At 32.0% G+C, this 17147-nt stretch overlaps 1 protein-coding gene across 1 annotated transcript; it reads right to left on the bottom strand.

The window, feature by feature from the left end:
- Positions 1 to 1754: 1754 nt before the first annotated feature.
- LOC130894375 (GMP reductase 1-like) lies at positions 1755 to 16808 on the bottom strand. The gene is made up of 6 exons (XM_057801154.1): positions 16496 to 16808; positions 11556 to 11675; positions 8406 to 8663; positions 4376 to 4564; positions 2113 to 2296; positions 1755 to 2048 (listed from the first exon to the last, which is right to left on the bottom strand). The coding sequence occupies exons 1-6, from the start codon at positions 16580 to 16582 to the stop codon at positions 1849 to 1851; spliced, it is 1038 nt and encodes a 345-aa protein (XP_057657137.1). The 5' UTR covers positions 16583 to 16808; the 3' UTR covers positions 1755 to 1848.
- Positions 16809 to 17147: the final 339 nt, after the last annotated feature.

Below are 17147 nucleotides of genomic sequence, written 5' to 3'. Positions count from 1 at the left end.
AACCGGGTAGACTTTGCTTTCAAAAAATCTGTCATACTAATGCAGCAAATTATAACTAGAATCTGGGAAACAAATGTGTGAGAGCTCGTTTCAAAAAATTCTCAGAAATCCCATGAAAGCATAAAAATATTATTATTATAATAAAATTCAATACTAAACGTCTATTAATGAAAAACTTAACAGCGTAAGATTTGCTTTGAGAAATCTGTCAAGAGCCAGTTTCTAAAAATATTCAGAAAATCAATAAAACTCACAAAAAATATCATTATAATATCACAAATAAAATGTTGAATGCTTTTAATATGAAACATAACATCATGACACTAGACTTTAAAAAACTGTCTCACTAGGGTAGCAAGTTGTGACTAGAACCGTTGCGGCAAATGTATATGAGGCATTTTTAAAAAAAATCAAAAATTCCATGAAAATATAAAAAATATCATTATTTTAATAGAACATTATATGTTCAATGTCTACTAATATAAAACATAACAGCATGAGACTAGGTTTTGAAAAACTGTCTCACTAGGGTAGCAAATTGTAACTAGAACCATTGCGATAAATGTGTATGAGCCAGTTTCTACACAAAACACCGAAACGACAAATGTCATTATTTTTATTATGGTGTCGCCTAGCGTAAAACTTTGGTTCAAAAACTCTGTCATATTATGACAGCAAAAAATGACTAGAACCCAGGCGATAAATGTGTATGAGGCAATTTCTAAAAATGCTTTGCAGCCTACCTCTTGGACTGGTTTTGAGACAATACTTTTTCACTAGGTGGAAGCTAGTATTTTCCTCGGTATTTTCATAAAAAGTTGACAGTTGGATATGTATTATAGTTTCCTCCTTTACCCAAATCAGCGACCCTGGTTATGTTGTGTCAGTGATAAGCACATTCTCTGCTATTAGGTTTCTAGAGTATTGCCTTTCATCTATTTAGCTGCATTACTTTCAATAACTAGTTTAAGAGATATGACTTTGTTTTCTCCCTCGTCTACAGCTTAAGGTGCCTTAATCTTCGATTAGAGGACTCCTTCTGCAGGATCAGGCCTTGTGAACCATTGAGTGGCTTCAAGCTTTTAAATAATTATTGCATTCTACAAGTTAAGTTCATTAATAACGCATTTATTCTCATATCCTCACAAAGATTCAAGACATTGGTAGATATAAGCAACACTGAATTATCTATAACTATGTAATATCTCAATTAAAATAAAAATGTTTGTTTGATATTATAATTAATTGAATTATCATACAACTTGACTTACCTGTTTTATACTGAATTTTCCTACCAATACAACTTTTCCCGCGAAAATTAATTTCCGCGTCTCCTTGGCGGGAATTTTCACATTTATTCCTTGACTACTAAACTGTAGAGTGGGCTGTAAGAAACTAAGTGTGAGAAAAGCTTACATAGGGACAAAGGTCCAATCCCTTACGGCCCACTCTATAGTTTAGTAGTCAAGGTATAAATGTAAAGAGCGAAGATTTCCGCCAAGAAAGTTTACCCGCTGTTATTAATTTTCGCGGGAGAAGTTGTTTTAGTGGGAAAATTCAGTATAAAACAGGTAACTCAAGTTATAAGGTTTAAGTTTACCTTCAGCCACTGAAGGTGATAACTTGGTTATCGAAATGCGCGCGTCAGACAGTGATTGTTAATGTAGTGGTAGTGTAAACAGTGTTTAGTAAGTTCGGCAATAATAGCTACCTTTACTGATCAATGGTGTGGATACAAGTCAAAGGGAAAAAAAATTCAAATAAAGTGTATAATTTTAAATTTATACATAAATGATGATACATTAGATTAAAATTTGGCAATTCCATTCTACAATCTACTTATGAAAGCTAGCTGTAAATATTGTTAAGCTGCTGAGTACATCGTATAAAAGTTGATCTACGAGACAGCTCTTTTAATTTTGACGCTCCAGTATATGTACAAGCACTACGAAGACCTCCTAAAATATCTAAAATTGTATTTTGCACTTCTCCTTTGTAAGGTACTTCGACAGTTTTGCCCTCTGATGCTCTATATTCTGCTACTCCACCTAGAGGTACAAAAATGGATTACACTTTGGATGATACACATTTTATAATTAGATAAATGTATACCTGCATGTTTATCCATTGCTGTACTAGATGACATTCCATAGAATAACTTGAATTTCTTCCCATTTTTTTCTATCACCTCACCATCACACTCGTCATGGCCAGCGAACATTCCTCCGGCCATTACAAAGTCAGCACCAGCTCCGAAAGCTTTAGCTACATCGCCAGGACAAGTACATCCGCCATCCTAAAATATAAAAATCTTACTTACTAGTTCATTGCGTATCGATGTTTTAAATGTCATTTGACCAAATTTTAGATGAATCTGACATTTAGATTAGTTAGTGAAAAAGGAGGAAAAGTTGCGTAAATATTTTCTCTGTCTCATGGAATGAATGATTTGTACTCGGTAAACTACTTTTAAAAGTGGCCATATAAAAAACGAATGATGAACTATCGAGTTTATATATCATTGTAACTAATTCAGAAAGGTCCGTGATCATGTACTTGAAGAATAAAAGTAAAAAATCGAGTGTTTCATTGATGGACTTTTGAATTCATATGGACTCTTCTTATATTTACTATATAGTCCAGATACTCTTTCGCCAAACACCAACTGCAGGTACTAGTTGCGATTTGATTTCTGTCTAACCTTATTCGAGGTAGCTGAGAGGAATTAGAGCCACCTCGAGATCGAAGGTATGAGATGGTATACATGGAAGTGAAATTAGAGTACTTGGGTCTTGTAATGAGGGGACAACTGTGCGAATTCCAGAGATTGATGATGCAAGGAAAGATAGGGGGAAAGAGAGGTATAGGACGACGAAGAATATCATGGCTGCTAAAGTTAAAGGAGTGGATTGATTGCACACCAAACCGATTGTTTAGAGGAGCTGTGAATAAAATACAAATAGTCATGATGGTCGCCAGCCTTCGTCAGAAGATATTTATTATTTTATAAATAAAAAAACTAAATTTCATGTGAATGTAATAATTAACAATAAAAAAAATATAAAAGTTTATAAACAATTGAGTTAGAGGTTTGTTTTAGAGCTCAATTTGTTTAATAATTGGTAACTAACAAAGAAATTTTAAGCATTTTTATTGTATCGTCAATAGTTATTTTATTAACAATAAATAAAAATAGAAAGAAAACTACAAGTCCAAAAATACAATATGTTTATAAGTTATATACAAAATATGGACTTATTTACTAATTATTACCTATTACTATTACCTATTAGTTAATAATTATGGTTTTCTTCTGTATATTGAAATTTTATTTTATTTGTTTTATTTTTATTTACTTAATTTTATGTTTGTCTTTTAGCTGCAAATTGTAACAATTTTTTGACAATTAAGAGAAATAGACAACCCAAATAACAAGCTTTTGTAGTCGTGGTTGCCTTTATGTTTGCGTTATTAGAGATTCACTTTATCCCATGAGAGCCCAAATAATTTTTTTTCACTTTTTTCAACTCTAACTAGTTTATATACCAACATGTTACTAAAGTAATACAAAAAGTACATTTTTTTCTATATGAACGTTTTTTAAAAAAAAACAACAAAACAAACTATTCCTGATGGCCTTATTTACATAAATAGTTTTTTAACGCTTTTTTTATTATTAATAAAAAAGTGAAAAATTTTTCACACGAGGATCTTAAACCTTTTTAAGATTAGGGTTAGATTCATAGTTTTGAAATAATCAGCGTTTTCATGTTAACATTCAAATGGTGAAAATTAAGTAATTAGCTAAAAAGCTTAATTAATAGAAAAAACTTGTAATAAAAAGTTTTTGTTGACGGATTATTGTTAATTGAAATGTTTACTTGGTACCCAAATTTTTTTATTCCTTAATATCAATATTTAAACAGTTAAAATAATTGTTTTAGTTCATGAGTCAGATTGGGATGAAGCACGCATTTTTACCCTTATTTTCTCCGCTAAATTAAAGTTATAAATATTGTCGGTATAATTCCAGGAGGTGGGACATTTTTTAGGATATATTCTGCTCTTTTTTTCAAATTTTGATTATCTCAAATAGTTTTTGAAATATATAAAAAAAACAAACCCATTATTTTTTTGTTTTACTTTGTTGTTTCTAACTTTTGCATTTGTTTCCGAATCAAATGAGATCAAAAGCATAATTTTCAGTGGACCAAGTCAAATTTGAACGAAATAGGACTTGTGAACCAGACATAACAGTGAGTCAGTCAGGACATGTTTTTTTGTTATATATATTTAGTTAGTCGCTTCATGACGTGCATATGACATTAGAAACTAATTGGAAACTAATTCTCTTATTAAAACAATATTTACCCACCGAAATAATGTGTCCTTGTAGTCCATGAGCAGAATCTGCACATTCTATAACAGCTGAAAGTTGAGGATACCCAACTCCCGTCTTCATTCGTGTTGTACAAACTGATCCCGGACCAATTCCAACTTTAATTATATCAGCTCCAGATAAAATCAATTCTTCTACCATTTCACCTGTTACCACATTACCTGCCTTCAATGAAAGTGGTTGTTATTTTACGTAACAAATATGGAATTGTGTGTCTTAATGTACAGAGTGTTCTGGGCCTTGAATAAAAAAATTTGGAAGTGAGTAGGTCATGTGAAAATAATGCTGAGTCATGAAAAAAAAAGTCCTCGCGCCACCCCTCGTTTCTGAGTTATAGGTCTTTAAAATTGCGAAATCAGAACTTATGTTTAAATATATTTTCTAAATTACACATTCGAACATTATGAATTTTTAATGGATTATCACGAATATCCATATAGTGTGTTTAACGGAATAAATAATTCTACTAGCTAAAGGCCATTGAAAATTCATAATGTTCGAATGTCACATTTAGAAAATAAACTTAACTTATGATTAGGTTAGGTTAGGTTAGGGATAGTATGACAGAATTTTTTTATGTCTCAGTATTATTTTCACGTTATCTACTCACTCCCGAATTTTTTGCATCAAGTTCCGGAACATCCTATATAAAATAAGGCATAAGTTAATATAATCTATATAAGGTGTTTGGTAGATCCTTGAACAAACGAAAATGTACGGTAAGTGGTGACCATAAAAATTTTTTTATAGGTTTATTAGCTGCTTTCATACCTTTCAACCTTTGTAACATTTTTATAGCTAGAGCCAATTTTTTATTAGCATCTTAGAGGATAATTATTACAGATTATTGTAAACAACTAAATTATGGATCCCTAAACCTAAAAAAAAATCCGAACCTACCCTTTTTGTTACATTTAAAACAAAACAGTAAGTGATGGAAGGCTTCAGATTTTTTAAAAAGCGACATATAATTAATTCCTACAAGGATGGTCCCAGAATTACCTGGCCTAACAAAGGAAGCACAAAAATTTTGGAAAAAAGTGTATTTATTTTTCAACGTAATCTCCTTTTAGCACCATTCACTTTTCTCAGCGATGTTCAATAAGTTCGATAACTTTTTTATAATAAGAATCGTCAAGCTCCTCAAAATAGCCATTAACTTCCGATATCACCTCTTCATTATTGGAAAATCTTTGATCACCGAGCTATGATATATGAATATATATGATATATGAAATAATCACTAGTACTTTTAAAAAGATAATCCATCGTACAGGGTGAATAACATGTGTTGTGTAATGACATCAACAACTTTTAAAAAATAATCAGCGGACAACCCGATTAAAGAATTGAGGCATTAAAAATTTGATGGAATTTATAAAAATAACATCGGAAATATGGCGACTTTCTGCAATAATACACACAAGTCTATGTTCTCTATAACTCATGTTAAAGTGTCATACGATACTGCAGAAATGTCTTCAGGTATTGCAGCCTTCAATCGAGTACGAGCACAGATGTCCCTGTAGGTGAAAAATCTGCAGGCAAACCGCTAATAGACTGGATAATGTGAACGACAATGAATTCCAAGTGACCTGATTTGAAGAAGTCTCCTTACGGTGATAAATCTGGGAAGCCTATAGGTTAATAGTGATCGCTATAATGTGAGATCTCGTGATCAGAAAACATTTCTCTAATGACTTTCATAGATGTATTTCTTGTATGGGCCGTTGATCTATTAAAAAACCATATTGCTGCTCTGTTGATCCTCAAAGGTCTATTCTACAAAATGACATCGCAATCACGACAAATCATGAAATGGCTTACTTTCGAATTGAAGCACTATGATTGTCGATTGCTCAAACGAGGCTGGATAGGTTTTTCTGCTAATGTAGTTTTCGAATATTCTGAGTTCTTAAAACTGTTCTTATTATGTTTGAAGAACTTAGAAAGAGAGGGATTGGTTATTGAAGTGACACACTACGCAATGGAGACAGAAATGAGGGAAAATTTCAAGACAGTTATAAACTATCATTTCTGTAAATCCATTGGTGTCTTTAATAATTGAATTGGAGCTTGGTTTTTAGCAGTTTTTTTTATTCCTTGATACCTCAAGAACCATAATTGTTCATAGGTTGTCCTCTGTTATATCGCTTTCTATTTTGTACAGAAGTGAACAAAACGAATGAAAAGTGAATCGTTAACAGAAAAGAATATTTAGGAGCACTCAGTTGTTGCCTCACCTTTTCTGGATATTTTTTTTCTCTATTCATGCGATGTCTGGGTTTTGATATAACTCATGGCAATTTCTGTGCGAATATTTTTCTACAGATGTCTTCGTTGCCATGGTTCACATAATTCTTACTTATTGCCATATAGAAATATCAAAAATTAATGATATCCATGTTTCAGATATAGCTAAAGCATGTGCGTCAATTGAAGATGGCATATTATACAGAGTGAGTTTAATATATGGAAAGCCTCAATTATCTCGGAAACGGCTTGTGTACAAGGGTCTTGTGATACGGCCGGTATTACGGTGGTATTTACATTGTTGTCAGATATTTCCCTTTTCTTCCGGAAAAATAATGAAGTTTGTATTTTTCGTTCTTCGAAATTCTTATTATTTTTCGTCTAATATTCTCTAAACCTACATGCCATAATTTTGGAGTTATGGCTACATTTGCATTATTTACGCCGAAATTAAAATCATACATTTGGGTGGCTACGACTACTACAATAACAAATTTGACGTTTCAATAAATTATTATTGTTGAAGTTTATTGATTATTGATCGTTTATCTGAAAAAGAACGAATTGATATTTTACTGATATTAGAATATGGCAACAGGCATAGATGTCAACAAGAAACGTGTAATATCTTTAATAATTTATATCCTAACCGAAATCTCATAACAAGATCTATTGTCAGTAAATTAATAAAAAAATTTAACGAAACTGGTCCAGTAGAAGATTTATCCAAATCAGTGCGCAGAAAAACTGCATCAACTTAAAACAAATATTTAGATGTTTGTGCCCTGCAGAGAACTTTGATATGCGTAATGAAAATTTTACGTGATAATAAATTCCATCCATACAAAGTAGCAAATACTCAAATTAAATGAATTTATTCAATAGTAGCCATCTAAATGTACAATATTTATTGTAACTTTGGTGGAGTTAATGTAAATGTATCTATAACTCCTAAATTATGGCATTTAGAGAATATTACATGAAAAATAATCAGTATTTCTTAAGGATTTATATTAACACAAAAGATATAGGGTGATCCATTTGAAATAAAAAAGTTGATTATTTTTCCGGAAAAAGGAAAGATCTGACAATGTTGATACCATCATAATAACGTCCGTATCACAAGACTCATGAGCATAAACATTTGTAAAAATCGTATGTGATGTATGTAGAGTCATAAGAAGAAGAGGTGAAGTTTGCAAGTTATTTAACATTTCCTGGAAAACGTTCCATGAATACTGAAAGGGGTGTATTCAAATCCGTTAAGCGACGAAATTTTCAATACTACACCAGATTACACGAGAATTGGAATAATACATTATGGGTAAATGTTTTGTTTTATTGATAGGAGTCGATTTTGCATCAATTCATTTGACGGAATAGAACCAGCAATTTAATTCCACTCCCACTCTCGTTTTTGCTGAAAGTTAAGTAATGGTTCAGGATGGAATGTGTTCGAAACAAGAGCAGATTTACTAGCGATCTATGGTGTGTAGAATGCCTATGTATATAACCGGGACGTTCTGCAGGATCCTGTCATGTCATTCAGCTCTTATAACAAAACAGACTTTTCACTCATGCACTATAATTCTCATCACAATAAACATAAATGTAATGTATTAAGCCAGTAAATTTTCCAGACCTTAATTCATTGAGTGTGATATGAGAAGAGTCTCTGTAGTAGATAAACGGTTGCAATCAAGATTTGGGATAATAATAATTCCGTATGTATTAAATTTGATAATATACTTACGATGATAGTGTGCGTTGGGAAGGCTGCTCTAACTTTTCTAACATAATCGACAAAATGTTGAGAGTAACCATTCGCTACATCTAAACAAATAAATGTTACACCAGGTACTGCGTTCAGTATATCCGATAATCTAACAAAATCGGCGTCAGACATTCCTGAACTGGCAGCTACATGTTTCAAACACTCCGGGTGATTTTGAGCAAATTGTTTCCATTCATCTACGCTATAGTACTTGTGGACACAAGTAAATAAACCGTTCTATAACAAAATGTTTTCTTAATTACAAAAGGCTTTTATATCCTGATAGAAATTAAGAAACTTCCTCAATTCACAATGTTATGCTTTTAATACAGTTTACTATAATCATAATACAGTTAGTTGGCCGTATCTAAAAGGATCAAGCCCCTATCGCAAGTGGAATTTAACACACTGTTTGTTACTATTACACCTACACTCTAAAGTATATACAGGCTAGTCCTTCGAGCCTTCGATGTGACTGGCTGTATTTACTAAACTGACTTTAAATATACTTAATGTTCATGAATGAGGTCAATAAACTATATGTCTATCTATCTACCTACCTATGTATTTATACTGTCTGGTCCTTCGAGCCGGATATGACCTATGGAAGGCGTTTATTAACAGCCAGCTGTTTCCCGCGACTAATTCGTAAAAAAAAATAAGCAAAGAGAATGGAACACTATCTGAAAACTTATCGAAACGCCCGTTAGATAGAGAGATTCTTAGTTTTGATGTAGTAGTAGCAGTAAACAGTATATTCGCTATAAATATCACTAATGGTTCCAGAAATTCTTATCAGCATCTATTATATTAATCATTTTTAAAGACCAATGTATCAAGAAAAAATTGTTTACTCAATTTGTTTATACATTCAGAAGATATTGAGGTAGTTGATAAGAAGGGATGTGGATAGTTTTGATGTCGTATAGACTAAGCCGTTGAAAGGAAGGCATGTGAATGGTTGCTTACCAATTAGGGTCGATTCCTAGGTAGGATTGAAATCCAAACAGGTATATTGGAAGGATCAATAGTGAACCGATTCCAATTTGGGAAATCAATGAAAGAAGAAATAGAAGATTGTCATTTTTTTTAAAATAATAAGATCTATGGATCAGTTTTAAATATTTGCTAGATATATTTATTCTATTAAAAAAAAAATAAAGACCACAATTTAAAATTATTGCTACCATCCACATTTCGATAAGAATATTGTATTTTATTATAAATAGAAGATAAAATATTGTAATGGCAATAAATACTTAAAATTACTCTATATACTATTCCAGAATACACATTTGAAAGAAAGACGTATGGATGGTTGCCTATCAAATAGACCAGATTCACAGTTGGGATTCAAATCAGAACAGGTGTCTTGCTCATCAGTAAACGAGCGTTGGAATGTGGGAAATCGATAAAAGAAGAAGTTAAAGAAACAGAATATTGTCAATTTTTTTAATCAGTTTATCATCATACTACTTACAAATTTCGGCAAAATTGTTTAAATTCGACCTCATATACTTTATAGTAGGTCGAATAGTAGTAGTTTATAGTGAGGTCGAATCTATAATGTAGATGGGTGAACATGAACATCAATTATGAAGAACTCGATAGACTAAAATAAGAGGGACTTGATAGTAATGTCGCCCTTTTGTGTTTTGTATTCGGTATGGTGCCGATAAAGTAATAGCAATAGCAATTCCGTGTGTTGGAATTTCATAATCTTCATAATTATATGGATGACCCAAACATTTGCTCTGCTCGTTTTCCTCATCCGATGCAAATATTCTTGGATGGTGGACCAAGGTTAGATAAGGGTATTTAAGAGTACCGTCATTGTCCGACATGGGTTTGCTCCCACTTCTGCCCTTAGTATATCGTTGCCTAATAATGTTGGTATTCCTGACCGATGGGAATTAGACAGATCAAAATTATTGTATTTGAACTTAGAGAACCGTCTGTGGCATTTACGAACAGAAGCTCCTATATAAATTCCAACAAATAGCGAACACGTACAACATGCAAATATCCACAAAAAAAAAACAAAATCTCTGGCAATATCTAAAGAACCGAGAAGATGTAAACTAGCGATCTACGATCAGAGTGTAGAACAAGTGATGTCCTTCACATATCTAGGGACAAACATAACAAGCGATAGAAATCTAAAGAAAGAAGTAAAAGCACAAACAACGAAGGTAGCATTAATATCAGGATACCTTAAAGATTTAATTTGGCGAAATAAATACATGAGCACAAAATGTAAAATTAGAATATATAAAACTTGCGTAAGGCCGGTCATGACATATGCAATAGAAACTAGAGCGGAGCACACAACCACTAAACGCCTCCTAAGAACAACAGAAATGCGGACTCTGAGATCAATAACAGCACATACGTTACTCGATCGGAAGAAAAATGAAGAAATAAGGGACATGTGCGATATTCAGGTTGTAGTAAGATGGGCAAGGATCCGCAGAAGAGAATGGAGAGACCATGTTGACAGAATGCCAAATGAACGGTTAGCAAAAATTACAAAGGAAAAGAAACCAGACACAACTCGACCTCCTGGACGACCACCTATAAGGTGGTATTGAAGCTAGTCCTCAGCATCCCAACTACTCCTGGCAAACCCTTGATGAAAATACAGGACCTAGTCCTAACGTAAGAAGAAGAAGAAGAAGTATTTCGCCCCAAATTGCAAAAAAGTCTAATACTCCAATATTTAGAAATAAAAAAGTCACAATAACCTTAAAACTTAGTCGATATGACTTCAAAGGACACACTGACCTGACAAATAACAATCATGTATCGACATGCGCAGAAACGATAATACTTTTCAGCCTCCTAATAATAAACTACACAAAGACTGTTAGATGGATTATAATTTTGGAAATCAAATTTGTATATTTACATAATATTAAATACACTGTTTACTACTACGAATACTTACAATTACACTATCTGACGCGCGTCTTTATAACCAAGTTATCGTCTTTATAGACTGAAAGTAGAGTGTTGGTATATTGGTAGCAGTCGAGTGGGTTCAGTATGAATATCACGGATAGTTCCGGAAATTTCAATTTAATCATATCTCGGAATATCATCAAGGATTGAAATTATTGTAATTCTTACTTTTGCAAGAGCATGTGCCATCTTGAAAGTGCCGACAGTGTCCATATTTGACGCCATAACAGGGATGCCTTCATAAGTTTGTTTTGAATTTTTAAATGTAATATTCCTGTATAAGTTAACCTGAAAAAAAATGTGTGTAATTAACAATTATAATTGGTTTGTATTATTTCTGGAAATATTATCAAATTACATGGAGCCAACACGAACCTTATCTACTAATTTTATGAAACGGTGTGTTAGTTCTATTATCAATTTTTTTTATCCGAAGATAAGGGCATCCGCACCATCAGTGGCCATACGAATCCGACGGTGTGTGAGGCTGTACCTGTACGACCCACTAAAACCCTTCCTCTTTAATCTATACCTTTCTGAGGCTCCCATTCTGGACCCGCGTTCACATTCCACAGAATGGCTGTTTTTCGCTTTGCTTTTGCTCTGTTAGTTCAATGTTTTGTAATATCTTTAGCTGCTGCTTGGCGTGATCTGGTCATCGACTAAATCGTCCCGTTTCTTCGTCCGTACGCTACAACGTCCCAGTTCTCTTCTTTCGCGATCATAATCTCTACGATATTCTCGGAAGTGAATTTTCCGATCTACAAAATTCCCTTATGAAGATTACTTTTTTCAGTTTTTCGACCAGAAACATCGAGAAGATAAACCGTGATGAATTTACGGTTTTATAAAAAAAGTGGCATTAAATCATCGATCAGAACAGTACCGATATCACTGATTAGTGTTTGAAATCCGAACTTATAATGATACATGCTGATATTTTCAGGATGAGGTTCAGAAACTTTTCAGACAATCTTCGTACTTAAGTGAACATCAGTATTTGATTTGCTCGAAATTTTGATCTTAAAGATGAACTCTGACCTGGTCGTGAGACCGTTTAGAGCGAAACTAGAACTAAAAAACAATTTGGAGCCATTTACGGAAGACTGGATACAACAAAAAAGTTACATACTTGGGTTCCACAGGAATTAACGTCGAAATATATAACGAATGATTTCCTTTTGCGAATCTCTACTGAAACCAACCAAAATGGACGATAAAAAGATTACGTAAGACAATAATTTGCCAAAGACATAGTAGTTGGAGCTCAAAGAAACCCGTATTAATGCGAAGGACTGTGATGGTTGACGTTTGTTAGATTGGAAGAATATCGAAAAAAAAAATTGATTGATGGGAAAGGTGATGTATTTAACGTCCTTTTACATCATTAGCGACTCTTTACAAATTGAGATGTTTAGTCTTAAATTTGTGATGCATGTTCCACTTTCTACAAAATTCCCTTATGAAGATTACTTGTTTCAGTTTTTCGACCAGAAACATCGAGAATTTCAACACTTATAAAATTATGGTTTTATCAGAAAAGAGATCGATCAGAACATTACAAATATTATTGATTAGTGTTTGATAAAAAAAAAACCGAAATTTTTGCCAGTCAAGTATAATCTTTGTATGTCTGAGAGACTCTGGCTGTACTACTTACACTTCATTCCCATTATGTGAGAATTCTAAACAACTAGTGATGCCGCCATGTCATTTTTGACGACTTATTATCATAACACATATCGACCAATAAATCTTAGTTCAATATCATTGTAACACCTGTTTAATAAAATATGATTTTAATAATTTCAAGTTATGTTTCATCATTCGTTGCGTAAACATTGTATATCATTTAATATTTCCCACTTAGCTGCATAGATATTTGATACTTTAATAATTAAGTACATGGAAAACCCAATAATCAACGATAAGACATGTAAACACACATTCGCGAAGTGAAGTATCCGATAAAGTTTTTCTTTTTATAATTTTCTAAGATATCTCTGTACTTTGTTCAAATTGTATAATTTCCTTTTGACTCTCACATGCGTTAATAAATACTGGAGACCTCACTATTAAGTAAATGCCACGCAGTTGGTATTTATGTTCAATTTTCAAATGTTATTTTCCTAAATATAAATAAGCTGAAATAGACTCGTTCATTATACAAACGAATTACAAAATTTCGTTTAAAATCCTGTAAAAAGCTTTATAAAACACATGAAACATATTTTAAACGTCCTTGTAACCCTCTGCTTTACATGTTGTTTACAGTAATTGCAAAAGATGTTTAGAATGTAAACAATTATTTGTTTATCCCAACAATAAATAAATGTCGTTATCTATATTTGATTAAGTTTGAGAGAAAATTGAATATAAAATACTTAGGTACAAAAATTTGACTAGTTAATCCTGGCAAACTGACAAATTTATAAAATATCCTTCTTAGTTTGTTCCTTCTCAGTCAAAAGGAACACTTTTAGTATTTAATCTTCTATAAAATTATATCTAATCAAGCTCATGTAAGAGTTCAAATGAAAATACTGAAAATGGAAAATTTGTACTCATAGGAACCACCAAAAGTCCATTTTTTCGTCATCAAATAGACTTAACTTCCAGTACTTGGAAGTGTTGCTAAAACTCTCACAAAGACGTAACTTTTATTACTTGAACATTCTACACAATTGTCTCACTCAAGATTATGTCAAAGTATGTCAAAATATTAAGATAAATTTCTTGCGAGCAAGAAATATTGCCAATATTTTTATTGCATGCAAGTTGCAATTCTAGGGAGAGGTCCAGTTACTTTTCGCGTTTATTTTGCAGCCTGATAAACATGCGAGGCAGCGGCAGATATAATAGTTGCCATTTATTCACTAACAACTTTTTTCTTGATCATTTCACATTTTGTTATTTTCATTTTTAAGCCTGTCACAAAATATTAAATAAAATTTGCGTTAGGAATTTGTTTAATTTACATATGGAATTTTTGTTAGTGTTGGTAGTGGTAATGTCAAACGTCGCGAAATATTAATCTATGAAATATTTTGACTTTTGAAAAAATTGCGTGCAATATCTTGCCAGTTGTCTTGCACCATGTCAAGCTGCCTTTACAGAAACCTCCAAAACCCCATTCCCTTACTGTCCCACATGAACGTTACTTTCAGTAACTGAACCTCCTATGAAATTGTCTGGACCAAGCTCATGTCAGAGTTCAAATGAAAAAGATCAAGATTTCATAGTTACAGAAACCTCCAAAGCCCCATTTTCTTACTGTCTCTCATAGGCACAAGTTTCAGCACTAGAAGCTCCTACGAAATTGTCTTGATCAAGCTGGTGTCAAAGTTCAAATAAAAAACCACTAAAACTCCATTCTCTTAAACTCTCACTCACAAAGGCGCAACTTCAGTACCTGAATCTCTTACAGAATTGTCACGATCAAGCTAATGTTATATTTCAAATGAAAAAGATCAAGATTTCGTTGTTACAGGAATCACTAAAACCCCATTCTTCATTGAGATTCCCTGTGTTTTCAGTGACAAATAAAAAGACAATAAATGATAGTGCGTTTGAAATTTTCAGGTGGTAGGATTTTTAACAGGACTACTTGATGGATATAAAGAAAATTTTTAGGTCTATGAATATTTACATAAAATGATTATTTTTACTCTGAATATAGTTTTTAACCATATTATTAAATAGTTCTCCATTATTTTCAAGTATTACAAGAATATCATAAAGAGAATCGGATTGGCTATAATAGTAAAGCAAGATAGGGTAGAGTTGGAGAATTATTTAATTTTGAAAAAATAATAAGATTTCAGGAAGTAGGGTAAAAATCGTATTTTGATAAATAATGTAAAACCACAAGTGAGTTTCAGTATAACTGCCACTTTACACATTAAATCAAATATAGTGTGAAATTTAAAAAATATATGGAAGAATTGAGGCCTCAAATTTTTCTCAAAAATGACTTTAAAATGACGGTTGGAATTTTTGTTGATACACGAATTAAAAAAAACTTTATTTCATTGAAGAATTTTCAAAACTACTTAATAGTGCTCATTAAATAAATTAGAATAATTAAAAAACAGTAGACACCAATATTAAGGAAATTAAAAACAAAGAGCTTGTTATAAAATCTTAGAAGAGGTTGTAGAATCTCTCTAAAGAACTTATGCTGCACGTTCATTTCAATAAACATAAAAACAACATACAGTTGCATACAGAAGAATAAGGAGAGCTTTTTCATCATCAAAGCATATACTTTGAACAGTGTTGAAGTCCTGACCAATACAATGAATTTATGCTCAAAATTTTGAAAATACTTTATTTCAAAAATGACTAGAAAGTGACCGTTGAATTTTTTGTTGATACAAGAATTAAAACTTTCATTGAAGGGTGTCCAAAAAATGTTAGAAGAGATTGTAGAATTTATTTGAAAGAACTTTCATTTGAATAGACCTGAAAAGAACATTCAGAACTTTTTCATCAACAAAGCATGTACTTCGAACAGTGTTCTAAGTCCTAATATAATGAAAATGTATGGGATTTAGGGAGTAATACTTATAAACACAAAATGTAATGTAATAAGGATCATTTGTTGACTTTTAAAAAATTATATATGTTATTTTCATGAATCAATGAACTCAATTTTTGGTCTATAGTAATAAATATTTTGATAAAGAACGAAATTAGGTCGAAATGTCAATAATCTTATGTATAAAAAATAGCTTTATTCACTCATACAGACTCACAATTCAGATCATATAAAGAGATTTGAGTATTAAGAAACTAAATTTATTTATTTACATTTATAACTAAAAATCTAAATTTGAGGTTCTTAAATATTGATTAACCATTTTCCAAAATACAAAAGCAAATTTTTTTAGTCCATATATACATATATAGTTTTGTCGATTGAAAATTTTTCGAAATCTCATACTCTTTTATACAAGTGAAAATTCGCAATGGACCTGTATAATAGTATTTTTCAAAGAACTTTTTATATATAAAAAATGAGGTAAGAACAAATTAATTGATTATAAGTAAAATAGCGCCAAAATAAATTTCCATTTTTGAAAATCAATATAAAATTGCGTACTTACATCGTTTCTACTTTTTATCGTCGATCTTTTAGGTCTCAGAAGAACGTCTTTAAAATCTAATTTAATTTCATTTATAATATTAGGCATATTTTATTTTGTCGATATACTAAAATAAATAAATTAAAATAGCATTCAGCTGACTGTGTTACGTCAGACTGATCGGGAGACTTTTAACGCATTCAACCGCAACACATTTCGCACTATAAATCGTATCGACGTTAGAAGTGGCTAAACAACCAACTAGCCTAGATTTAATATCGCACTTTCCAATGAGTCTGAAAATGTTGTCGGGTTTAAATTTTTATCTAGTACTAATAATAGCGCTGATATAACTTATTAAAATATAATATTTTTATTACGTCCTCAGTTCTTCTGGCAACGTTTGCTTGCGTCACCAGCGCCGATCAAGTTTCTTCCGACAAGCTACAGCAGCATTCACATGTTTTATTTTATTATCCTATCGCGTCGTATTAGTTCTATTTTTTGTTAGGATGTAGAAGCCTGAATCGACAAAAGTTCGTTATAAATATTGAAATATTGTATTGTATAAACACCACTATTACTGCCCCAAATAAAATATTTTTTAGTATCCTTAAGGGTGTGATGTACTTGATGTGTGATTTGATGTTAGGTACTTTCATTTTCTAAATAG

The sequence above is a fragment of the Diorhabda carinulata genome, chromosome 5, assembly GCF_026250575.1.
Source record: "Diorhabda carinulata isolate Delta chromosome 5, icDioCari1.1, whole genome shotgun sequence".
Lineage (NCBI taxonomy): Eukaryota > Metazoa > Arthropoda > Insecta > Coleoptera > Chrysomelidae > Diorhabda > Diorhabda carinulata.
Note: the sequence above shows the minus strand (reverse complement) of the source record. Positions and strands in the feature narration are given on the sequence as shown.